Here is a 26,302-nt window from a genome sequence, read left to right on the forward strand (position 1 = left end):
ACGCGCGATCCGCTCAGGGGCTTTCCTGATTGGCTGCTGCATTGTGTTGGGGCGGGAATTGTTTTTTTATTTTTAACCTTGCGGATCCATGTCTGCGCGAGTGTGCGCAGAACGACTCTATGCGGAGACGAAGAAACGGGAAATTAAAGCAAAGCCCTGTTTCTGTGCATCTCCTTGTAGTTGGATCCACATGGATATGACGTGTAGCACTGCTTTGTATTGCCTTCTACTGAGTCAATCAGTCAAAACCGGCCCCATGTTGCTTTGTATCCACATGGATCTCCAGTCCACAAATTTTTTTAAAAGGCTGTGTGCACATCGTGCACAGCTCACTGCATTCTCATTGGATGGGAGGTTCCACGTCACTACCAGCGACAGGGAAAATGAATCCGGATTCACCCCCCCCCCCAACTTCCCCACCGCTCCAGATTGCCCATGTGTTTTTAAAAAAGGTCTACTTCCATGCAGGTTCTAAAATAACACGTGCGGTGGGGGGGGGGGGCACGCCAGAAATGGGATTAATGCGTGTTCGGCACTGGTGAAGTGGGGAGTTTTGCAGGAAACCTGGATATTTGGCGTGACGAGCATGGATCTAATACTCAGTGGGGAATTGACCACACATTCACAGGGACAGATTCTCCCCATCAATAGCACGTCCATGTTGTCTTCTTAGTTAAACTTTGTGCATCGTGTCAGTGATCTTGGACTGTAATTCAGTATTTCCTGTGCTTCTCTAGAATTATAGGAGATGGAGAGAGAATTGATTAGAGATTGCATTCAGACTTTTGCTTTGTTGCATTACATTATTTGTGCATCAGTTAATTGGTTTTATATTTTGTGACTGTTCTAGATTTTAAATGATTTTTTTAATATTTAGGATTAGTAATGCATCTTAGCATAAACTACTTAAAGCAATTAGTTACATGCAGAGCTCCAAAGAAGGATTTTTAGTCTCAGTATATCTCTTGTGTTAACCCTTCTTGTTTCTCACGGTAGGGAGATTGCTGGAATACAACACAATGTCAGAAACATTGATTTCAGATTGTTAAAATAAAGTCCTATGTATTCTCTTGTCCATTCAATTGTATGCTATGTGGGTACTTATCAGCAACTACTTAATCTTAGTCCGTTACAACTGACAGTTGACTGATAGGCAAGAGCTGTGTTCAGAGAAAAATCTAATCAACAAAGCCTCTATGGAGACATCAAGCCCAGTTTAGGAGCCAAATGTTATTCCATAGCAATTCCATGGAGCACAAATGTAAAGTCTGTCAATGGTCCTTGGACCTGATTAGAGAAAGAAGTGAGGCATTTATCAATTGGCATGAACAGGTCAAGCCAAGAGTATTATTCTGGCTCAACCTGTTGGGCTCAAAGAAATATCAAAGCTAGGAAATACTGTTGATAAGGAGATTACCAAGAGTGCAGTACCTTTACCATTAGCAGCATTGCTGAACTGTATTAATGGCTTTCAGTTTGAAAGGATTGGGCTCCCTATTGAATGTTCATGCCTGGAAACAAATGTAAACTGTACAATGGAGGAAAGGAGAATGATGTAAGCTGCATTGGATCTCCAATGGAGTGAAAGGCAGGTTATCAATGAAGTAAAATAAACCGTACTACTTACTTTTGTAAAAATGATGAAAAATGGTAATAAAAGACAGCTGTGAATCACCATGGGCCGAAGTTGCCGATCGGGGTGGGCAAGGCAGAGTTTTTCTGTTCCAACCTTAAGGAGGCTGGAAACAGGCAGGTGCCCATGTTGGGCCAGGGGTTGGGCTAGATTGTCATAACAATCAGCGGTTTGGCACATGGGTATTGATCTGGAAGGGCCAGCTGAAGGGAGCTAGTGAGCTACCCCTTCCCCTCGGGAATGGCCGACAGTGGCAAGGGGCTACTGCCCTGCCAAACAGGGCATCTGGGGAGCACCTCCTGCCAGGAGCAACCGCCTGGCAGAGCCCCACAGTGGAGCAAAGCTCCAGTATGAGGCACCCGCCTGCTGAAGCTTCGGTGTGATGTTTATATAATCAGATCAAGACCCATGCTGTGCCTCATGCTTCTGCTTGATTAATAAAGAATGGCTATGGACAATTGATTTACCCCAGCCAAAAGTGTGGTGTGATTATTGGGCAGGGACTTCGTCCTGAATGAGTCCACCCTCGGACGACAAAGCATGTAAGAGACAAAGGTTAGGAAAGCTTGTGCTATCATTTGTTTGAAACAGAACCAGGTTTTCTTGAAACTGGTTCTCCCAAATTTCTTCTTTTTATTTTTCAGGGACACCAAATTTTGTATTTTGAAATGTGTATCTGGAACCATACACACAGGGTGTAATTACTTCCTCAATGACCCTACTATTGTTTTTCCCCTTCCCAATATAATGTACTTCAAAATATTTTATTTTTGTTTTTTAGAGCTTTTTTAAAAAGTTTAGATGGAACTGGTAGAAATAGTAGACCTTTCCACACAACACAAATAAAATGTCTTGAGGTGGGAGTATAAAACATTTTTGCAGGAATTCCACACGGCTTTTGGTCCAAAAGGTTTTGAAAAGCCTTTCTTCCAGCCTCAAAGCATTTTATTTGGAAATGCTAAACTAGCAATCTTTTGCCAAAAATGTTTTCAAAACATTTCCTGCTTGTTCTGTGGAGATAAGTGGTTTATTTCTCCCGCCTGATTTTGGAGCTCTCACTTTCGTTTCTCTGCCTTTTGCCGCCCGCCATTTCTTGTGCTTCTCCATTCTGTGCACCATTTACTGAAGTGTCCTATGGACATTTCCTCATCTATCATCATGGCTGACTGCCATTTCCATCATTGCTATGCATGAATAAAGTCAGTATTGCCTATTGATTATGCGAACATGTCATTTTTCCTCACCTGCCTGTACACTCCAGCACACACCAGCTGGGTGACCTTGGGCTAGTCACAGTTCTTCTAAGCTCTCTCAGTCCCACCTACCTCACAGGGTGTTTGTTGTGAGGGGGAAGGAGTTTGTAAGCCCTTTTGAGTCTCCTATAGGAGAGAAAGGGGGGATATAAATCCAACTCTTCTTCTTCTTCTTCTTCTTCTTCTTCTTCTTCTTCTTCTTCTTCTTCTTCTTCTTCTTCTTCTCCTCCTCCTCCTCCTCCTCCTCCTCCTCCTCCTCCTCCTCCTCCTCCTCCTCCTCCTCCTCCTCCTCTTAACCACTACACCATGCTGGAAGAGTATGGGAATCAGTCTGCCTCATTCAGGCATGTTTTGGCCCCCAGGCTGACTGATGTGCATCACTGAAGCAAGTCTGCCCCCAAAAGAGAGGACACAGCTTCAAATCTTTCAGCTGTTGCAACCTCTGACTGAGAAGAGGAGGAGTGGTTGGTGAAGAGGAAGACACAGCCGGTGAGTCATTAAGACTCTTCCAAGCACAGCACTTCACTAGACTTTTAAAGAAGGTGAGTGATCTCAATTCTAAAATACAGTGTAGAGGAGGATCACCTTAGAGATCCATATTAAAAATACAGAGGAACTCTTATTTATTTATTTATTTATTTATTTATTTATTTATTTTTATTTATTTATTTATTTATTTATTTTATTAAATTTCTATACCGCCCTTCCCCGAAGGGCTCAGGGCGGTGTCCATCATACATATAAACAATTAAAATCCAATTCACCCCCAATCCCAGTTAAAACCATATACAAATTATAAAATTCAAAGTTGACATGGCGATTAAAATTGTTTCCCCTTCCACATTCCTACCCCCCCACAGGAGGCCAGTTTTTCCACAGAAGTGAGATGATTTCCCGGCTGGCCAAATGCCTGGCGGAACAGGTCCGTTTTACAGGCCCTGCGGAAACTCTGTATGTCCCGCAGGGCCCTGATCTCACTTGGGAGCCTGTTCCACCAGGTAGGGGCCAGGGCCGTAAAAGCCCTGGCCCTTGTGGAGGCCAGCCGGATCACTTTGGGGCCAGGGATCACCAGAAGGTCCACCTCCAAGGAGCGGAGGGGCCTAGCAGGGCGATATAGGGAGAGACGGTCCCGTAGGTATGCTGGTCCAAGGCCACGAATAGCTTTAAAGGTCAAAACCAGAACCTTAAACATGACCCGGTACTCGATCGGCAGCCAGTATAGTTGGTACAGGACCGGAGTAATCCGGTCCCTAATAGATATTCCCGCCAGCAACCTGGCTGCTGCATTTTGCACGAGCTTCAATTTCCGGGTCATGGCTAAGGGTAAGCCCGCGTAGAGCGAGTTACAGTAGTCTAACCTAGAGGTGACCGTGGCATGGATCACTGTGGCCAGATCAGAGCGGGAGAGGTAGGGGGCCAGTTGTCTAGCCTGCCGCAGATGGTAGAACGCCGCCTTAGCCATCTGGGTGACCTGGGCAACCAGCGATAGTGATGGGTCCAGTATCACCCCGAGGTTTTTGGCGGACTACTCCATTAGATGCTCATGCATAGCCCAGGTGGAGTTCCAGTGAGTGCTAAAGTCAATGATCAGGTTGTGCTCTGGAACCCCTGTCAGCATTTTCACATTTAATGGCTGGTGCAGCAGATGGTTAGCCTTCACACTATGCAGTAAGTGATTCATGATATTCTGGCAGGTCTGGAACAGACCCTGGAAATTACAGGTCACAGTTTCTAATCTGGGATTATCTGCAGTACTCAATCAAAGTCTTCCAATCTGGGATTATCTGCAGAACCCAACTATTTAAAACCCCTTTTAAAACCAGTGCAAAACAAACCAGGAAAAACTATTTACTAGAAATGGGAGAAAAATTGCCCCTCAGCAAAACAAATACAAAAAAACCCCACCAAAACCAACAAAAAGTAAAATAATGTTTTAAAACAAAGTCCTCTGTGGGCAAATGTCATGACACGGAGGAACAAGGAGACAGGCAGCAGAAATCCAAGGCACAGTCTACAGTAGCAGCAAACAGTGGTGATTCCAAATTCTACATGGCCCTGGGCAGAGAATTGACTGGGACCCTCTTTCCCCCTACTCACTCACATATCTCACTACCAGCCTGTGCATCCCTCCATACCCTGCTCACATGCCCTCCCACAACTTGTCCTCACAGCCATTTGTACCTGAAGTCCTTTCCGTGATGGCACCAGGTAATGTGCGCAACAGGACACATGGATGGCAAAGGACTCACAAGGGAACTGGCACAGATATAAGTTCTAACAGCTGCCTCATCTGAGTATATGCTGATGCCAGCCCTGCCACCAGGACTACAAAAAATCTAGTCCTGAAATGGAGTCAAGCTGCAAGTCTGCTTTTTATCCTCTTTGCCCATGATCAGATAGCTGTGGAGGGCTGTGAAAGAATCATCCTGACTGGACAGACAGTTGGCTTTCTCCCCCTAATGCCAGGTCCCATGGCCTAGGAGAACTGCCTCCTTATCTCCTCTTTATCTTCAACCATTTTCCTGATAGGAAGTACTTCCTCTACAGTGCTGCCATCATTGAGATTGACATTGGCCACTGCCCTTAACAATTCCAGCTGATATTTCCCCCAACTCAGCTTCACATTGAATGTTTTCAAATCTACTTTAAAGTTACTAAAATACGATACACACATGGAAGACTCCACTTTCAAAATGCTATGTTTGTGTTCTATTTTGTTTTCATCAGTTTATTTGGAAACATAGAGACTGATGGTTTTGTGTACAAGCATTTAAGTTACCCTTTATGAATTTGATGCACACCCCTGCAAGCATATGTGGGGAGGAAGAAGGCAGGGTGAAAGAGTTTTGTTTTGTTTTTTTCAAAACCACACTCTCAACACGACTTTCCCCTCTCATTTTATGAGAACCAGGAATTAGAAAAAAGTAATTCTACCTCTGGGAAAATAAATCTTTTTAAAATGCCTATCTGGAAACATCACCTGCCAACCATTTAATGTACTTATAGTTTAGGCTAACCTACCATAGCATTACTTTTTAATCTATTCTAGTATATATACCTGGTGAAAAGGAAGCCTGCAGCCAATTGCAATTGCTTTGCCGTTCATGTTTGTAGCCACCATGCAGCTGTTTTCCTTTCTTTTCTTTTTGTTCCTCAAGCTTTGTGGCTATGAGTTTTAATGGAAATGAAAATGCTTCCTCTTTAGTGTCAGCATCAACCAAATAAGTTTTACAGATATGAAGTGCTTCTGTTTATCACTTTGCCAGAGTCTGTGACTGTATCTATGTTATGTCCCTTACATCTCCAAATCTTCATTGACATCTGGTAGCATCTTGTGTCCCTTTTCATCTTCTAAACAAAATGCTTTGTGTGCATTAAGAATCCTTTGATGAGGTTCAAAAATATATGTATAGTGTAGTGAAAAGCAGATTTGTTTATAATATATCTCAAATTCATTTTGAAAATTCCCTTCAAAGATTTGCCAAGTGCCACTGCAGTGTCAAACAGCTCTCACAAGCCCAAAGTCCTCCTAATGCAAGTTCTTTTTGGGTTCTGATTAAATGTGTAGAATGCCTAAGAAGACTGCATTGGTTACTGTGGTTTCATTTTTTAATTGTTCATACATTATCCTGATTCAGGGATATGCAATTTATCACCTTTATATTCCAGAAACAAACTGCTAGCTGTATGTTTTTGTTCTGGGGCTAATTCTAGTAGGCTGAGAATTAGGTAGAAGAACAATGCCAAGAGCAAGTAAATGGGATTCCGAAAAAAGTTCATGCAAAAAGTTCTGGAAGAATCTTTGCTATGTTACTTTTCATGTCTAGGTACTTACTGAGGAGGCAGTTTCTGATAGTTCTCTGCAGAATAGCTTCCTGTTTGATACGTTAATATAACCACTTATATTCCATTTAACAGCCTGGCTAGTTTGATCTCATCAGGGCTTGGAAATGAGTCAGACACAGTTAGCACTTGGATTGGAGATTTCCAAGGAAGGCTGGGGTTCCTTTAAAGAGGAAGGCAATGGCCAGCCACCTCTGCTCATCTCTTGCTCTGAGATCCTCATGAGTTGGCTTGGCTGCAACTTGACAGGACAGGACAAAATTGTTATATTCTGTTTGTGGCTTTAAAGAATCTCAAGAGGCAGCTAGTCAACTGTAAAACGAATAGGCTAGCATGATTGTCCTGAGATGTTAAAATAGCCACAACACAATTAATCTTATGCAAATGGCATTCAGCTTCTATGGCAAAGGAGATTTGAAAACTTGAAGCACTTCTAAGTAAAGCGGTCCAATTCACAGTTTTGCGGTACTGGAATTTCAAATTGCATTTTAATTGAGAAATAAAGTAGATTTATACTTAATGTGGCAAATACTAGAGTCAGTGGTCATTTATATTACTGAAGTTTATTGTGTGAAAAAATTAAATGTAAAGCCAAAGAAGATGCTTTCAGTTATGTCAGCTTTCAAACATAAGTTTAACTTATGAAAATTCATAATCATACATTTTTTAGAACTTCTTATTTTCTTAGAATTTTCATATAAACTGGCAGAAATACTAGTTGAGCACTAATACAGAAATGTGTGAATACAGTGACACTGGCTTTTGCTGACCAAACATTTAAAATGTCTTGACAACGTTTTAGAAAGAACTATTTTGGCTTTTTTCTCTCACACAGCATGGAAAAATAAAGGCTCATTCCGCACATGCAGAATAATGCACTTTCAAACGGCTTTCAATGCTCTTTGAAGCTGTGCGGAATGGCAAAATTCACTTGCAAACAGTTGTGAAAGTGGTTTGAAAACGCATTATTTTGCGTGTGCGGAAGGGGCCAAAGTGTTTCAGCCAAAAATAGTTTTTTTCCCTTCCAGCCTGACTGCAAAGTTCCCACTTTTGTTTTGTTGCACCCACCATTTTGTGTTATTTGCAATTCTACACGCTACCTGCCAGATGTAGAGTTTTTCTCAGGGATGTTTGCTGTCATTGCTGCTGACAACATTTCACTGATTTAAATACACGAATCAACTCAGCTTTGTCTGCTGATTTTGGCAACAAGTTGCTTTCCCTATGGGGGATTTTCAGGTAGGGTGTTTTTTTCTTTTCTTTTTAGCCTTCCTGTGTTGTGGGAAAACCCTTTTGAGGGGACGGGGCAGTCCCTGTATGACTTGGGCTGTAAGCGTATTTGGACTCTAGTAAAACTTATACCTTTGAAAACAATGAACTGTACAGTGTTATGTTATCATACCATTTATAACTCACTAATGGGAGACAAAAATAGTCATATTTAAATTATACTTGAAAACATTGTATAATATTATCAGAAGTAATTATTATCTAATGTTATAGGTTGTGTCACATGAATTTCTTTATACTGCTTATCTGAGTGAATAAAATATTGTTTTAAAAAGCATTTCACTTATTAACAAAGAACAGCATTTTTGGAGTTTTCATTTCAGTGTTCTTCAACATTCCTCAGAAAATAATTCAGGAAGATGTTTTTGTTTTCTCCCCCAGTCCTTCGTGTCTCTACCATTTCCCCATCCAATAAGAAGGAAGGAAGAGGTAAGGGATCCAATTTTGGAAAAAAGACATGGGTGATTTCCTCACTGTGATTAATCCTGGGATAGTCACCCGAAATATCCAGGTTCCCTCAAGATCTCCTCAAAGCTGAACCATGGAACACAGATCAGTTTCTGGCGCCCCCCCCCCCCCTTATCACAGGATTTTCCTGAACCTGCTTGTATATGCACCTTTTTGAAAAACACTCCAATGGGAGCTAATAGGGGATGGGGCTACACATTTGAGGGTCCATAACTTTGGCCCCCATAAACTAAACTTCACCAAACCAGGGAAGTATCATCAGGAGAGTCTCCTACTGATACCAACCAGGTTTTGTGAAGTTTGGTCCAGGGGGTCCAAAGCTATGGACTCCCAAAGGGGGTGCCCCATCCCCTATCATTTCCAATGGGAGCTAATAGGAGATGGGGGTTACACATTTGAGGGGCCAAAGTTATGGACCATGAACCAAACTTCACCAAACCTGGGTGGTATCATCAGGAGGGTCTCCTACAGATACTCTGAAATTCTGGTGCTGCTAGCTTAACAATTGCACCCCTGATAGCAGGCACACCCCCCCCCCAAAGCAACAGGCCTAGATATCTTCACTAGAAACATGCTGCAGTGAAGATGTTGGAACCTGGATGCAAAGGTGCCGATTCTTTTGAAATTTGGTTGTATCTAGATTAAATTCTCAGTGGGAATTCGGCCAAGGAGTCACAACTATATATGCAAAGACATGGTGCAAAGAACCTTGTGTGTTCAGAATCCTGTCCTTCTTGTTATCTTTGTTTCAGCAGAGAAGCATAAAAGAAACTAAAATAGGGACATGATTGGTGTCAGGCAGTTCACAGCCATCTTGTTATCTTATAATTGATGCACTTTTATATCTTAAATCTCAACTTGTTTTAAAGAAAAATGTTTAAAACATTGAAGTGTTTTTATATTTTCCCAAGGTCAATGAACAATTCAATTTCTAGCACAATTGATCAGTTGCTGCTTTTTATGACATCCATGTGGACCCTATAGTTTATGCCTTAGCCCCCCCCCCTCTCTCTCAACTAGTGGGATTAATATAAAATGCCAGAGACAAGTGGAATGGAGGAGCAAGTCAACTAAATTTGATAATCCCTGCAGTAGATGTTCTTCTTTAGTAAAAGAAAGAACATATTCTTCCTTTATTCTACTTTCATTACAGGGAGGTGAAACAAGCTATAGATTTCAGTTCTTTCTTCCATTACTTTCATGTTTTGTGTTACATTGTTTGGTCTTCTTTATGAATACTCAATTATCTATTGAAATGACAAAGAGTGTGACTTGGTCTGGCTCTGCAAAACATGTGTCAGCATAAATAGCTATTAGATACTAATGAAAGTTGCTCTGGAACAGTATGGATTATTAGATTTACCAAAACAACAGGCCCTGTAATACAGTTTTAAAAGATACATCTCTGGCCTGCTATATGGAAACAGATCACTTCTTAAATGTCTTTCCTGTAAATATTGTGACTAAAATTTGCTTGCTGTTTCTAATACTCTTTGTCCAGGAGCCTCAGTTCCTTAATAAGTCTCGCTTTTTCTTTTTTTGCCTAACACATACCATATCATTTCGTTACTAAGCAACAACATTGCCAAATAATAGAACAACATAACATGTAATAAGCTGCTATAATTTCACTGCTGTACTGGGGAGCAGGGAGAAAGAGATGGAACTAATTTTTAAATTATGCACCATGAAGCTATTGCAAACGTACTGTGAGACATGGAAAATGCACTGGGTTGCAGTTTCAGATCCATTGTTTTCATGATATGAATCCCTTCATGTTCTCTTCTAAAACCGTGCATTTAATTCCACTAAGATGGTAAAATACAGAAATTATCTTGCTAACATTTCCCAATTACTTACTCTAAATCCAGTTTAAATGCTCTTTACATTCATGTGCCAATTATAGTATAACCACAGAAACTAACATCTCTGAGGTTCATCAAAATAAGTCAATTCTCTTAGGCCGAATTTGGAATTTTGTTCTGATGGAATTGCTCCCAAAGGCAATTTTGATCCATTTAGGCTTCAGTTCTGTAATGCACTCTAAATCAGATTATCTCTCGTAATATATTCCTAGATAATGTTTTATTTTGGCAGAAACATCTGCTATGTGAAATAATCAATGGATTTGCAAACTTGTTGAACTGTTTGAGCTCCGAAACAAGGGTCCTATGGATCCCATCCTTCTATGGTTGTACTATGGAGTGAGAATCTCTCAGTTTCATTTAAAAGCCACTTAACTTTTATGGCTGTGAGGTAAGTTGATAATTCATGGTTAGCAAAATCTGAAAATGCAGAGCAGGGGGGCACTAAGCAGGGCTTTTCATTGGTGAGACTGCTGGACTCTGCTTATACTTTATTCTGTTCTGTGGGTAGCAGAATCAGCTTTGCAAATATAAACAGTTTACCCGGAGAAATTGAATTAATTTTTTTTTTTGCATCTGGTTTTGCTGCAGAATATGTGAGGCAGATTACTTGTGCTGTGTTAGAAGCACTGTCTCCAATAAAGGTTAAGAGATGAAGTTCTGGAGCTGGTAGGAGACACATTGCAATCTCACAGGTGCTGAGGACATGTACTTTAGTGTAGCTGGGCTTTGTGGCCAACTGTTATTTTCTACTAGCCTGTTGAAAAATCCAGTCACCACATTATTACCTGTAACAATAAACAATTCCTAGACTGATCGGCCTTTACGCTAACTGTATTCATGAAGAATAAAGCATTTTTGAGGAGGGGGATGGGGCCGATTTGGAGCTGCAGTGGCTAACCTGAGGCAAAGAAAAGTGACTAGCATAGGACAGGAAAGGCACTTTGTGCAAGAACCCGTGGTCAAGGTGTGTTTCAGAAAGTGCAGCAGAATGGCCAGTAGCACCCTCTAAGCTGGGTTTTGGGGCTCTGAGGCAAGAGAAAAGCATCGGCAGGTGAGCCAGTGGTGCCTGGGCACTCAGTGGCAAGGGTACATGTGGTTGGGTGGGTTGGGTGAGTTCACCAGCCAACCAGGCATGAGGGCTGTGTGAGCAGCTTGCACATCCACAATGTGAGGTGGCAGCAGCAGTCAACAATGGCTACTGGTGTCCTGGGTGCTTTTGTGCTACCCCAAAGGACGGCTTTCAGGTAGCTTGGGAGTTTCTGGCGTTTACTGCCTCCCCTCCCCACACCACCTGGAAGCCTTCTGGAAGTGGCACAGGAGCAGCACCATCCCTGATCACCTGAGCCATGTGGATTAGACTGTGAGAATCATCTTGTTTCCTTAGAGTGAGATATTGAAAGAGAACTAGCTTCCCTTGTGTAATGCTTTATTTTCGTATGCCTAATTAGGACTTTGTGAATCAACCTGGGCACAGATTTTGTTTACAGCTTAAAATCACTGAGTGAATGCTATTTCAGTGCCATGTCCAGCTTTCTTTGGAAAATTACCATTTTAAAAAATGGCATTTATTTCCATTTCAAAGAAATGCCTTTTTTCATTTTTCACATACATATACAGATTTTCAGACTGCACAGACAAAGGATTCTCTGCTTGACAGGCTGACATTATCTTTGGACTATTGCTTAGGTGGTTGAGACCAAGTTAACTTTTACCTATTGCTATTTTATCATTTGCTTCACACCTTCAACAAAGCTACAGTCTCAACCTGACCTGCTGAAATTGAAAATGTAACCTTCCCAAAATAACAGATGAGGGATTCTTTGTGTTGACATTTTGTGTGGGTCTCATTCTCTGAGCCTGTGACCTACCACATGGAGAAACTTCTAAAAACTACCAACTTGTAATACTAAAGACAGTTATATTCTCCTGCGGACCTAGATCCATTGAACTTCACATGCAGTGTTAACTCTAATGATCTTAGAGGTTCAGAAAAATGGGAGAAATGAACAATGGAACACAACTAACTTTCCTAAAGGGAGTTATCTTGACAATTCAAGGTGCTTGTAACTAAATTCTTACATTTCAAGTCAAGATCACAAGATCAAAGAGAAGAATTACCTTGGGATTTCCAGTGTGGCAGGAAACTGCTAAAGAACTGTATAAGATCTTAAAACATGAACTAATACTTTCATAATTTCCTTTTTATGGTGTTTGGTATTAAACAAAATTCCTGTTAAAGAATATAAGTCAGATCAGAGGGTGAATACATGACTGCTACTTGGCCTCATGGCACTTAATGCTGTGGGGTTCTGCAGGGTTCCATATTGTGTCCCATGCTGTTTAACATCAACATGAAACTACTGGGAGAGATAATTAGGTGATTTTGTGTAAGGGTCGCAATATGCAGATGATACCCAGATCTACTTCTCCCTAAGATCAGAACCAGTTTGGTCTGTGGAAGTCCTGAACAAGTGCCTGGTGATAATAATGGAGTGGATGAGAGCCAATAGGAAGTTCAGCACAGACAAAACTGAGAGGCTGCTGGTCAGTGACAAAACTGCTCAAGTACTGAGTCATCAGCCTATCCTGGAGGAGATTCTACTCTCACTGAAGGAACAGATTCATAGCTTGGGGATACTGCTGGATCCTGGCCTACAGTTGAGCTGCCAACTCTCCTCTGTGGCATATAAGCTCTTTGGCATCAGCTTTGGCTTGTATGTCAGCTATGGCCATTCCCCATAAAGCGTGATCTGGTCATGTAGATCTGTGCTCTGTTTAGCATACTGGTGTGAGTCTTATGCCTGTGAACACAGTCCAAGGATTATACCTCATTCAAAATTCAGCAGCCAGGCTATTGTCAGGGTGGAATACAGGTGCTGCAAGATCTCCACTGGCTGTCCTTTTTTTCCTGCTGGAACTTCTGCATAAGCTGTCTATGCTGTGCCCCTCCTGCAGCCCACCCTGCAACCTGAACCAGAGAGGCTACTCCTGAAACCTGCCAGTGCCAGGACCCTCCACTGCTGCCTTGTTGCTGGCAGATGGTGTGCTGCTTCCTCAGACACCATTGCCACCGATGGAAGGTTGGAGTGGGGGCTGGCCATGTGGCAAACCCACTGCTGCTGCTAAAGCACTGGGAAAAAGTCTTGCACGGGTGCACTGATTATGATCTTGTACCCTCCTCTGTTGTCATCCTCTGATTCTGCTGCCTGGTTATGTGAGTTGGGCAGGGGACAAGCACTGCCACTGTCACACAACCCATGTGGCAGGCTTTACCAAGCAGCCAGTAGCCTCACCCAGCATTCCTCCACCACCATTTCCATTGCCTTCCATTTTTTCTGTTCTACTCTCACTGGTGCTGTTGGCCATCCCTGAGCACCATGGGATGGCTGCAAGGTGGATTCGTCCCATCACTGTGTTCCTCCTCAACCTGCCCACCTTCACTTTTCAGATGGCTGTTCTGGTGATGGTGAAGGATTGGAGGTGGGGGAGGGAGGAAAGCTTGAGCCAGAGAGGGTGAGACACACATGGCCACTCAGCTAAGCTAGGGGGATGGGGCATACTTGAAAAAACAATCCTTCTTGTCTGGTTATTTCACCTCCACCAGTTTGCAAAGGAGCAAGGAGCTGTACCGCCTCTATCTGCCAACCCAGCCCAGTAGCCTCCCCCTCTATGCTCTCAGCTCCAAACGACAAATGTGGTCCCAGGTGTTTCTGGGGCCATTGTTACTGGGCACAATTCAAAGTGCTAGTTCTTACTTTTAAAGCTCTAAATGGATTGGGGCCAGGATACTTGACAGACAATCTTCTCCCATATTGTCCAGCTTGAACATTAAGATCTGCCTCACAAGCCCTGCTCCTGCCTTCAGAGGCGAGGTGGATGACAACCAGAGGCAGGGGTTTTTTTAAGTAGTTGCTCTTCTCTTATGGAATACCCTCCTCCTTGAGACTCAACTGAAGCATTTCTGTTGACCAGGTTTATAATTAAGGGGCTGGTTTTTTTAAAAATGCTATTTTAATCTGGAAACTGTCATTTTATGTTGTCAGTTTTCTGTTTTCATGCTAGTTTTTTAAGACTGGATTTTAATTAATATCTTTTAATGTTTTATTTTGTAAGCTGCCTTGGAAAGTTTCCTGGAGAGGCAGCATAACAATTTTCTAAATAAATGATAAACCACTCCAGAACTTCCTTATACCAGATCAAATCATTGGTTCATCTAGTTCAGAATTGACCAAGGGGTTCTATCTTTTTAAAGCTGTTTTATGGGGCTGTGCTCCTAGCTTGATGTCTCTTTTGTCAATATTATTTCATACTACTGTGTTTTATGTGCCTGTATTGACTGTTTTTATTGGCATTTATTGGTACAGTTTGTTTTTATTGCTTTTACCACTTTTTGCTTAGTTCTGGTTTACTATTTTAGTTATAAGCTGATTCAAGCAGGTCCAGAGAGATATCATACAAATCTTCTTAATAGTGTGAGTAGGGAAAGTTCCAGCCGTGTCCTTGCAACATGATATCCTTCAACTGGAAATGCTGGAGACAGAAAGCTAGGACCTACTATTTGCAAAATATGTGATTTACCAAATTATACTGTGATAAACTGAGGCTTGAATTTGCAGACTACAGCAGGAACAGTTTCTAAGAACAGTTCAGCTATGTGCCCAAGGTAGCTTTGCTGTTGTGTTTTCTGAATGGCAGCTTCTATGCCACGTAGTTCCCTTGGTTTTACAGCTGATTTGCTACCAAAGTAATGTTTAATGTTTTACAGTGGTCTGGCACTAGAAGAAATCATTCAAAAATCCTACTCACAAGTTGCAGTGCATGCATGTACAGTACATGTACAGTGTACACTTGATTTTTCTTTGTGCAATAGGTTGACTAATTTTCATGTTCAATGCATGGATAGTTGAATATGTGATTTAAATCCCACAATTATTGGTCCTGGTTTCATTTGTAAAGTAAACCCATGCTGGCTTTCTTACATCAGATGTACACACATATGCAGGATGTACATGTGTTCACTGCAACATATGCACAGGACTGCTGAGTTGGACAACTGGTCTATCAAGGTGACTACTAACTACTCAGGCTGGCAATGGCTCTTTAGGCTGTCAGGTGGAACTCTTCTGCACCATCTACTACCTAATCCTTTTAACTGGAGTTTTGGGAGACTGAATCTAAGACCTTGTGTATGCAAAACAGATGTTGTACTACTGAGTTACACAGCCCCCTTGATATGATAAACTTCAGACTCAGAAGTTTTTTCCCTTTCAGATCTTCTAAATTTACATGCATTCAGTGTGTGGAGAGGTGAGCAGGCTGATAGTAAACTACTGCACCCATTGTGCAACCGATTCATGCATTTTCCACTACTGCTACGCAGTCATCTTGAAGTGATGCTTATTCCAAAACTCTAAAGATTTTTTTATGATTATAAGGGGTTAAATACAGAGAAGGAAACTTGTGCAAGTTCAGAGTCCCTCGGAAGTTCAAGAATAAGCATGTCCTAGACTGAGCTCTTCTGACAAAAGTATGTTTGTATAAGGAATGGACTTTGATATTTTGTTTTGGTTGTCTGATATTTCTTTATAACACATTGTTTGTTAAGAGCATAAGAACATAAGAAAGAGCCTGCTGGAACAGACCAGAGACCATCTAATCCAGCACTCTGCTACACGCAGTTGCCCACTGTTGTGCTAGTATGTTCCAAACCAAAGTGCATTTTCTATGAATAAACTGGTGGGGTTTAGGATCCTCAGAAGTAGAATACTATGCTTCCCTACCATGTAATGTTTGAACTCATTTTGGAAACAGTAGGAATTGAGGTTTTTTTTACAAGAAGGCTAAAAATATGCACATCAGCCATCACTCGTGAGTGTGTGTACACAGGTGAAAGAAATGATACAGAAACCGTAGATGCTGTCAGTTAATGAACAATCAAGTGCCCTATACATTTCAAGTAAAATTGTTCAATGGAAGCTTAAGTAGTACTCTTTGTACATTTTGGGCCCAGACTCTTCATCACAGGATCTGTCTGTATAAAAGGATTTCTTTCAAGGATTTGGTCCTTTCTGCCCAAGCTCCTGAAAATATTTTGCAAATGCTTTCAAAACATTTTTCAACCCCCCCCCCCCCACACACACAATTTCTCTTCCTCAAAAATGCTTCCTGGTTGCCATTTGTGGTCATTCCATTTAAAAAAAAAATTCTTAGATTTGTAGCTAAGAAGCTTCAAAGCCTCATGCTGCAGTTCTCTAGGGGTTGTGTCTATGTAGCTGCGTAGGCACAACCTCCCAAAATAATAAAAAAATGATGGAAATACAGCACAAGACAGCTGGTGCAAGCTCAGAAATTGGCACCAAAGTCTGGGGATTGCAGAGAAGCATGGGAAACATTTTAAAGACATTGCACAGAAAGTGAAAATGTTTTCAAAAAATAATTGCTAGGAAACTGCATGCGAATAAAACATTTTCAGGCAATAAATAAAACTTTTGGGTCTAAAAACCACGAGGAACTCCATGAAGGAAATGTTTTATTTCCGGCCAGAAAATGTTCTATTTGTGCTGTGCAGAAAGGGCCAATTGTAGGAAACTTAGGCAAAATAAGGAAGACTACATAGATTCTGTTCCCATTCCCAATGAACCATTTCAGCTCAAAGTGCTTAGCTTACTTGGTTTCCCAATAAACACGGGCCAATAAACACAGGTGTAGGACAGCAAAACACCCATTTGGGGGGAGAACTTTACACAGATCCCACCCCTAAAACAATTCTGACTCCTGTTATTTCCCCCCAAATTGTTTTTTGTTTTTTTTGGATTGTGCTATTAGTAGCAAGTATTTTAAAAAATCTTGGGTTGCAGCCACTCACAAGTGAACGGCCGGGCAGGAGGTGCTTTATTCGCCTCCATTATCCTTTTTTTCCCTTTCAGGGCTTACATCTGCATAACTACACAGGTGCAGCTGGTCATATCCTGAGACATCAGCATGGCTGGGGGGGTTCATTTGTGAAAGCCTGCATAGCTGTGCATCGGTTGGAGTAAATAAAAAAGAGATGTGTCTTCATGCGAATGCACAACAGCAACCCAGATTGTTTCCATGGGCTCCAATCACTGCCTGCATGGATGCACGTGAATGTGAAAACAGGAAAACGGGTTACTTTATCCTGACTGCAACCCATTATACATTTGCTGTTCGGATGGGGGCTGAGAATTGCCATGGCATTTGGGGGGGTATTTGTGAACACCATACTCCTTTGGGATAGACTTCAGTGGCCAGAGTAGCTGTTAATTGGCCAAGACCTAATACTATTTATAAATATCCAGAATGTCAAAAATCTCATTTGCTGAGGGATACACAATCTCAATAATTTTACACAATGTTTCCATGACATGATATATAATGATATCAGACTTCATATGTGTTTATTTTGTTATTATGTACAGGCAACATGATACTGATGGATGTCTTTTCTTTAACTTGTAGATGCTTGAGAAATCAATTACTGCTTTGGCCTCCATCCCATCGGCCACCTCTTCAAGAGGTTATGTGCAAATAGTTCCACCAGCCAAGCGCAACAGCACTTTCCAGTGATCATTCCTTCATCTCCACATGGCCTTTCTACTGGTGTCATCATATCTTCTCCTGACTCATGCTCATGGTGCTCCATCTGAGAATGGGGCTCTCATGGAGACACTGAAGGCCCAAGTTATGTTATTCAGCAATACAAGTGAACACTATTCAGCACAAGTGAGACCTCCTGGAACAAACAGACGAATACCTCAGACAATCATCATCGGAGTTCGTAAAGGAGGGACCAGGGCATTACTTGAAATGTTGGATGTTCACCCAAATATCGTGGTAGCAGCTACTGAAGTTCACTTTTTTGACTGGGATGAGAATTATGTGAAAGGAATAGACTGGTATAGGAGCCTGATGCCCTTTTCATATGAAAATCAAATAACCATTGAGAAAACGCCAGGCTATTTTACTTCGCCACAGGCTCCCAAAAGGATTCATGATATGAATAGCTCTATTAAGCTGCTGCTTATTCTGAGAGACCCCACAGAGAGAGTTATCTCTGATTATACCCAAGTCTATTACAATAGACTAGAAAGCCACAAGCCTGTGCAGCTCTTTGAAGACATTGTTATAAAAAATGGAGCACTTAATACCAAATACAAGGCTATCCAGAGAAGCCTGTATGACTTTCATATGGAGAAGTGGCTTAAACATTTCAATTTGGATCAGATTCACATAGTGGATGGCAATACTTTAATCAAGGACCCTCTCCCTGAATTACAAAAAGTGGAAAGATTTCTTAATCTGCCTTCCAGAATTATGTCTTCAAATTTTTATTTTAACCAGACCAAGGGGTTCTACTGCATTCGGAGTGATGGAAGAGAGCGATGTTTACATGAATCAAAGGGACGCCCCCATCCTGTTGTGAACAGTACTGTTTTAGAACAACTTTACTCCTATTTCAGAGAGCACAATGCAAATTTTTACAAAATGGTTAATCATTCTTTTGACTGGCATTAGTAATGTTTTGGAAGAAAGGATTTTTTTAAAAAAAAGTCCTGTTGTGAACTATTTTCAGGCACTTCCTGACAAACTCTGGGTTGTATTCATCTTGACATGAAGATCAGAGTTTACTTTTCTGTGGTGTTACACTAGGAGTCCACTGTGTTAATGGAAAGTACTCATTAATGTAAGGGTACTAGCAGTGGCTTTTAACTACTGTAATGGACTTGATTACATCAGTGCAAGTCCATCAACTTCAATGGAGTTGTTTCAGATTTACACTTGTATAGCCGAGCTGACTCTTTCTGTTCAAATTTATGAACAAATGGAGTTTCACGGAAAACCATTACTCTAACTGATGTTTTAACAAAAAATGTAACTGAAATGGTGGTATTCCACTCCCCGGGTTCTGTTGGTTTCTTTTTATTTTTCTATCCAACTCAACAATGAGATTGCTCTTTAGAAATTTCATATAGTAAAATAATTATATATTAGAAGAAAAAAGAGGTATTGAAGTGGTTCTATTAAATAATTTTAAATCTTTTTGTGGAACAATGCTTGTAAAGTCTTATCACACCTCAAAGAATTTCAGGTCTGATTACAATTTGACGTTCACTTTCTGTTAAAACTCCCTCTACATAGGTTCTTTGTAGTAAGTGACACACACGTATTACTCAAATGGGCATAAAAACACTTAACCCATCTGAACAAATATTAAGCCTGTCATATCCCAGTTCAAACATATGAGGGCTCTAAAAATACTCCCCTTTTGTGCAGCAGACATCACGAATTACACAAGTGTCCATTTAATCACTTAATCCACGAGCTGCTTATTTAAGAAATACCCTTTGTCAATACGCAATTCTTAGTCTTGTTTGTATTTTGTAACCAGTTGTTCCATTGTTTATATAATTAATTTGACAAAAGGTTTACTGTGAAGAAAGAAAAAAGGAAACTTTAATTGCCTGTCTCCAAAGCGCGGAGTAACTTTTGTAATAACTATTTGCAGATCATACAATGTACTCAGAGTGCAAAGTCATGTGGAATTGTATACTATACACACAATATTCAAAATATCACATATAGATTTCTGATTTATATATAAAACTGTAAATCTAAATGGATGCATTAGGTTTTGTTTATTTATAATATATTTTTACTGGACGATGTAATGGTGGTCTTTCTTCTCAAAACATTTTAGCTTTCCTAAGGATAACTTTAAATTAATTGTCCCTCCCAATCAATGTGAAAGGACTTCTTTTACACATATGTGGAGTGGATTTTATATAAATGAATGATATTAACAGAACATGTACTTACTGGAGACTTTATCTTGTCCAAATTGCAATTCAGACCAGGTAGTTTTCTCAAGGATGAACCAAACAGGGAAGCTATATAGATATTAATTATTTGAAACTACAAACAGTGACTTGGACATGAATAATAAAACTTTTATGTACTTTTGCAAACTTTTTTTTTCAAGGATGAGAAACTTATTCCATTGATTACAGTGTAATTGGTATCTCAAAATTAGTGTCGCCAAGAATTATGTGCATAGAGTCACCTATACACAATCCATTGTAGTTGAGATTGTGTTTGACCAACTTCCAGACAGAACTCAAGGGAGAAGATTAAGATGTATTATAGAAAATGCTATCAGAAATATAAAGGCTGAAATTCCAAACATTTTGAACCAAAGAAAATAAAACAGGAGTCCAGCAGCAGCTATGAGGATTCAGATTGCTGAGCTCTGACTCACAAAAGCTTATGTTGGAATAAATTTGGTTAGTCTGTAGCATTCCAATGGCCTTTTATTTTATTTTGCTGTTACAGACTAATCTATCTGGAATAAATAGGAAGGGTTTTACCATTCCTGTCAAACTCGCGGCCCTCCAGATGTTATGGACTACAGTTCCCATCATCCCCTGCCATCATCATGCTGGCAGGGGATGATGGGAACTGTAGTCCATAACATCTGGAGGGCTGTGAGTTTGATACCTGTGCCTTAGAAGATCCCAATTTCTTTTACTGTTGGACAGTTAATTCCGCACTTTTTCCACACCACAACTTATTTCCTTTCTTTTTTAACAATAAGTTCCTTTGACCAGAAGTCTTGAGCCATTCAATAAAATCACAGTAGAAATATCAATAACAGTTACAGAATGATTGAAAAAAATTATACCACTAGAAAAATCATGTGCTTGACACATTAATACTTAGCAGGACAGTTTCTCAAAGTTACTACAATAGACAGGAATTTGTCCACAGATCACATAAACCCAGGACTAACATCAGCCAACAAAAAGGGAAACCACCTGAAGTATTTGCTCAAAATGGGGGGAATCAAGAGTTCTCTCTGAAGACCATTTGTCACAGAATAATAAAACTTTATCAGCGATTTCAGTCATGCCAGAGGCACAGTCACAGGGGCATCCAGAGAATGGAATATTAGCAAATCACCCCTTCAGTTCAGCTGCAGGCAAAGCAATCAGTGTGGCAATTGTTAGGAACAGGAAATAGGAAGGGACATTTGTTGGAGCAGGTGCAGGCGGAGAGGTTTCAAGGACTTGTGCAGAGGACACACAGCAAGCTTGAAACTCCACACAAAGTTTGATTACACTCCATTTTCGATCTCTCAGTGTAATGGTTCATATTTTGGATTATTGTAAGGGAAAGACAAAGACACTTGAATTTTCCATCCACTAATTTAGCCCAGACCTTTTGTAAGTTTGTTTTTGTAGAAGATGTAAAAAAAAAATCTCACCAAAGACTCCCAAGCATTCGTGGGATGAGATTCTGAGTCATCGCATGGATTAGCTATTGACTAACAAAAAAAAACAACAACCCGGAAGCAGAGAGTGGAAATAAATGATCAGTTCTTGCAATGGAGGAATGTGAGCAGCAAAATCCCTCAGGGATCTGTATTGGAAATGGTGCTTTCCAACTTGTTCATAAATGACCTAGAATTAGATAGAGGTGGCCAAGTTTGCAGATAACACAAAATTATTTAGGGTGGTTAAGACAAAAATTGATTGTGAAGAGCTCTAAACAGATTGTGAAGAGTTCTCAGACTGGGGGAATGGGTAAATGGTAAATAAGATTCAATGTGATCCAATGAAAAGTGATGCATATTGGGGCAGCTTCATATATGCAGTGATGGACTCTGAGCTGAAAACAACAGATGAAAAAAGGGACCCGGGCGGGGGGGTGGGGTGTTCTAGATAGCCTGATGATGATGTCAACTCAGTTTGCAGCTGGTGTGGAAAAGGCAAATTCTATGCTACCCATACTTAGAACAGGAATGGAGGATAAAACTGCCACTATCATATTGCTTTTATGCGGATATATGGTGAAACCACACTTGGAATATTGTGAACCATTCTGGTCGCTGCATTTGAAAAAGGCTATTGAAGAGCTTAATAACATTCCCAAAATGATCAGGGGACTAGAATTGTTGCCCTATGAGGATTGGTTAAAACACCAAGGGCTGTTTAGAAGAAAGGGAGATAAGGAAGTAAGGGAGATATGTTACAGATTTATAAAATTATGCATGGTGTGGGGAGTAGACAAGGAGAAACTCCTACCCCTCTCCCATAATGCTAGACTAGAGCTTATGGTCATGCACTGAAACTGAAGGGTGGGAGATTCAGGACAGACAAAAGGAAGTACTTCACACAGAACTTAGGCTCATTCCGCACACGCAGAATAATGCACTTTCAAGCTGCTTTCAGGGCTCTTTGAAGCTGTGCGGAATGGCAAAAACAGTTGTGAAAGCAGCTTGAAAGTGCATTATTTTGCGTGTGCGGAATGAGCCATAGTTAATTTGTAGACCTCAGTTTGACAGGATGTGGCCACCAACTTGGAAGGTTTCAAAACGACAGTGGACAAATTCATGGATGACTGGGCTATCAATGCTGGACAATCGATATCTACTCCCTTTAGCATGTGAAGTAATATGCCTGTTTAAATCAGTAGCTGGGGAACATAGGCAAGATGATGCCATTTCAGTCTTTCTGTTTGTGGACTTCCTGGAGGCAGCTTGATTGCCACTGTGTGAACAGAACGCCCTAATTCAGCATGGCTCTTCTTACGTTCTTATGAATTTGTAGTTTTCCTTACCTTAGATTAGGGTGAAGTAACTTTAATAATTTTCATAAACTCTATTTTTAAAAGTCAGGGGTGTGTAATTACAAATAGTGTAGCCATAATTAATTTTACAATTTTGACAAATAAAATCGTCAAAGGCTTTCACTGCCAGAATCACTAGGATGTTGTGGGTTTTCTAGGGTGTATGGTCATGTTCCAGTAGTATTTTCTCCTGACATTTTGCCTGTATCTGTGGCGGGCATCTTCATAGCCATACAACTTGGAAAACCCACAACATCCTATTAAATAAAATGTTTGTAAATATCAATTTGGAAGAGCATAAGTTGCTGCTGACTATAAATATCCATTCCTCATGAACTGGCAAATCTATTCCTTCTCTTTTGGATAGTTGGCAAGATAGTTCTTCCCCTAGTCTGATCTCTATGACAGCTGCAGATAGTTTCCCACAAGAGACTTAAGCTACCTCAAATACGATCTTTCCAAATTAACCTCTGAAATAATCATAACCAAGTTGAATGGGGGGAAATGTTATCGGAATACCACCAGCTGAACTGTCCATTTTAACAGTTTTCAGAGTACTTACACAGAAGTCAGAAAGAAGAGGGTGAACAATATTTTATCGTAAGCACTATTAGACACAACGGAGTGGTTTTAAGATGTAAGACAATAGAACTAGGGGTGAGTATTGTGGGCAGCACCACTTCTATAAAGTTAGCAATGTAATTATCTGCCTGGGGAGTTTGTGGGCTCGCCTTCCTTGGAGACTGGTAAAGAAAAGCCGGACAGGCACTTGAGTGTAGAAATACTGCAGCTGTAGGGTTTTTTTGGCTCAGGACAGAAGCTTGCACATAATCACCCATGGGCTCCCTTTCAGCTTAAGCTTCTACAAAAAAAATATTTCTGAGCTCATGCCTTCAAGAACTCTTTGGCAGTCTGAAAATTTAAGCTGTTGCTTATTAAAAATTAATTTGATCCCCTTTCCTGTTGCTAAGATACAGCCATCAAGATGCTGTTTGCCTATTTGACTCAGTTTGCAAAAAAACAGCAGTAGGGATGATAAAATGAACTCTTTCCCCTGCACACATGCCCATTTACTCAAATGACAGGCTTAGGCAGCGGCCTAATTTAACACTGACAAGGCCATTCTCACAATGTCAAGTTGCTGTGATTCTGTTTATCCCTATGGGCTGATATACAGGTGGTTGTGGATTCTTCTTCCAACCATATTATCATGGGCAATTCCTTGATGAATGTTTGTATTATTGTAAGCTTTGTGTTAATATTTTTTTAATTGAAATTCCTTTGAGTAATGTAATAATTCTATAATCATATAATAATTGTAGCAGAAATCCTGTTCATTGGGGAAATATGGAGAACAGCTTTGCCAGTTTTCCTATCTTCCTCCCTCAAGTTCTTTTATGATCTTATTAAGGGCAACAGTTTAGTCTGTCCATACCTTTTGCTGCATCTGCTATTGGTGTAGAAACTCTATTCCCACTTCTTTAAAGGTAAGGCAGCTGTTACGCCATCTTATATCCCTATGCAAGGTGTCCTTGGCCCTTTCCACACGGAGGTGGAAGGGCTTGGGTCGGCGTTTCTGACACCGACCCGACGACGCTGGGACTGTCCGCATGGGCGCCGTCGCCCGGTCGACTCACCTGCCCTCCGGCGCGTCGCTGGGGCCTGGGGACACGCCTCCCCTGCCCTGCGCGCCTGCTTCCGTGTCGCAGAGCAGGGGGGGTGTCCCCAGGCCCCGGCGACGCGCCAGAGAACAGGTGAGTGAAGGCAGGGAGTGGGGGGGGGAGCGCCGGGAAGCCGCTGCCATTCGCACGGCAACGGCTTCCAGCCGGCGTTTTCAGAAAAGTGCGCTTCCCAGCGCACTCTGAAAACGCCGGCTCGGCGCTGGGCGGGCGGCGCGAGGGCGGCATGGCTGCGAAGCAGCTGTGCCCCATGTGCAAATGGCGGCCTAGGGACAGTGTTTTTGCCGTCCCCAGGCCGCCATATTCCGCCCGTGCGGAAACGGCCCTTGATAATTATCTGCATAATCAAGATGGTGTAATGATTAAAGTGTTGGGTGAAGGTTCATATCCTCATTTTTCCTTAACACCTATGGGATGACATTGAACAAGTCACACACACACACTCAGCCTAACCTTCTGTTCAGTTGTTGTAAAGCTAAGGCAAAAAAATGTACATTGTCTGAGCTCCTTGGGGAAAAGAGTTGGTGAAGAAGGAGGAGGAGGAGGAGGAGGAGGAGGAGGAGGAGGAGGAGGAGGAGGATTATTTATATCCCCCCTTTCTCTCTTGCAAGGAGACTCAAAGGGGCTTACAAACTCATTTCCCTTTCCCACTCACAACAAACACCCTATGAGGTAGGTGGGGCTGAGAGAGCTCAGAAGCACTGTGACTTGCCCAAGGTCACCCAGCTGGGGTGTGTTGGAGTGCACAGGCTAATCTGAATTATTTCTTTAATAGCATAATATCCAGTTGCCATATCATGGATTGAAGAGATTGCTACTGTAGTGGTATGCTGGGAAGCCTAGAATTGAGAAAACTAAATAAAGTAGACACTTCAAAGTAGACTTTTCCTTCACTATTCTTGTACTTACACTTTAGAGGGGAGAGGCAGGTGCTTGTTCCTGTGCCACTGGAGTAGCACAGCAGGGAAACATGCCACAAGATTGAGTTGCCCAACTTGTCCCTTTTCAAGAGATGGACAAGACCCAGGGACAACACAATTACATTTCATATGTCAGTGATGGCGAACCTTTTCGAGACCGAGTGCCCAAACGGCAACCCAAAACCCACTTATTTATCGCAAAGTGCCAATACGGCAATTTAACCTGAATACTGAGGTTTCAGTATAGAAAAAAGATTGGCTCTGAGGCATGCATTACTCGGGAGTAAGCTTGGTGGTAGTCGGTGGCTTTGCTTTGAAGCAACCGTGCAATGCTTTGAACGGGTGAATCACTACCCTAGGAGGGTTTATTCAGAAGCAAGCCCTCCCCCCCCCACATGACAAACTCGGTGCGTGTGTGCCCACAGAGAGTGCTCTGAGTGCCACCTCTGGCACCCGTGCCATAGGTTCGCCACCACTATCATATATTAACTATCACAATTACATTTTCCAAGTTTACTGAACTGAAACCTTTAATGGCATTCAGATAACAACAGTAATACATACTTTTTAGAAATACAAATATATAAAAAAGTTATAACAAAATAGGAATCTATATTTTTAAAACCCTCTAAAATGATAAATTAAAAATGAAATAAATTGTTTCAAAGGTTACATTAAGAGTGCCTTGCAATTACAATACAGA

At 41.3% G+C, this 26,302-nt stretch overlaps 1 protein-coding gene across 2 annotated transcripts in view; it reads left to right on the top strand.

Moving 5' to 3' along the window:
- LOC125438337 (heparan sulfate glucosamine 3-O-sulfotransferase 1-like) overlaps positions 1–20,336 on the top strand; it is an 86,707-nt gene extending 66,371 nt beyond the window's left edge. The window contains exons 1-2 of one of the 2 annotated variants that reach the window (XM_048506724.1): positions 3,261–3,428; positions 17,835–20,336. In XM_048506724.1, coding sequence (XP_048362681.1) covers positions 17,961–18,890 — 930 coding nt within the window. In that variant the 5' untranslated portion in view covers positions 3,261–3,428; positions 17,835–17,960 and the 3' untranslated portion in view covers positions 18,891–20,336. Of the gene's footprint in view, positions 1–3,260; positions 3,429–17,834 lie in introns of those variants that run through there. The other variant, XM_048506723.1, reaches the window with a different exon arrangement.
- The last annotated feature ends 5,966 nt before the right edge of the window (positions 20,337–26,302 follow it).

The sequence above is a fragment of the Sphaerodactylus townsendi genome, linkage group LG08, assembly GCF_021028975.2.
Source record: "Sphaerodactylus townsendi isolate TG3544 linkage group LG08, MPM_Stown_v2.3, whole genome shotgun sequence".
Classification (NCBI taxonomy): Eukaryota; Metazoa; Chordata; class Lepidosauria; order Squamata; family Sphaerodactylidae; genus Sphaerodactylus; species Sphaerodactylus townsendi.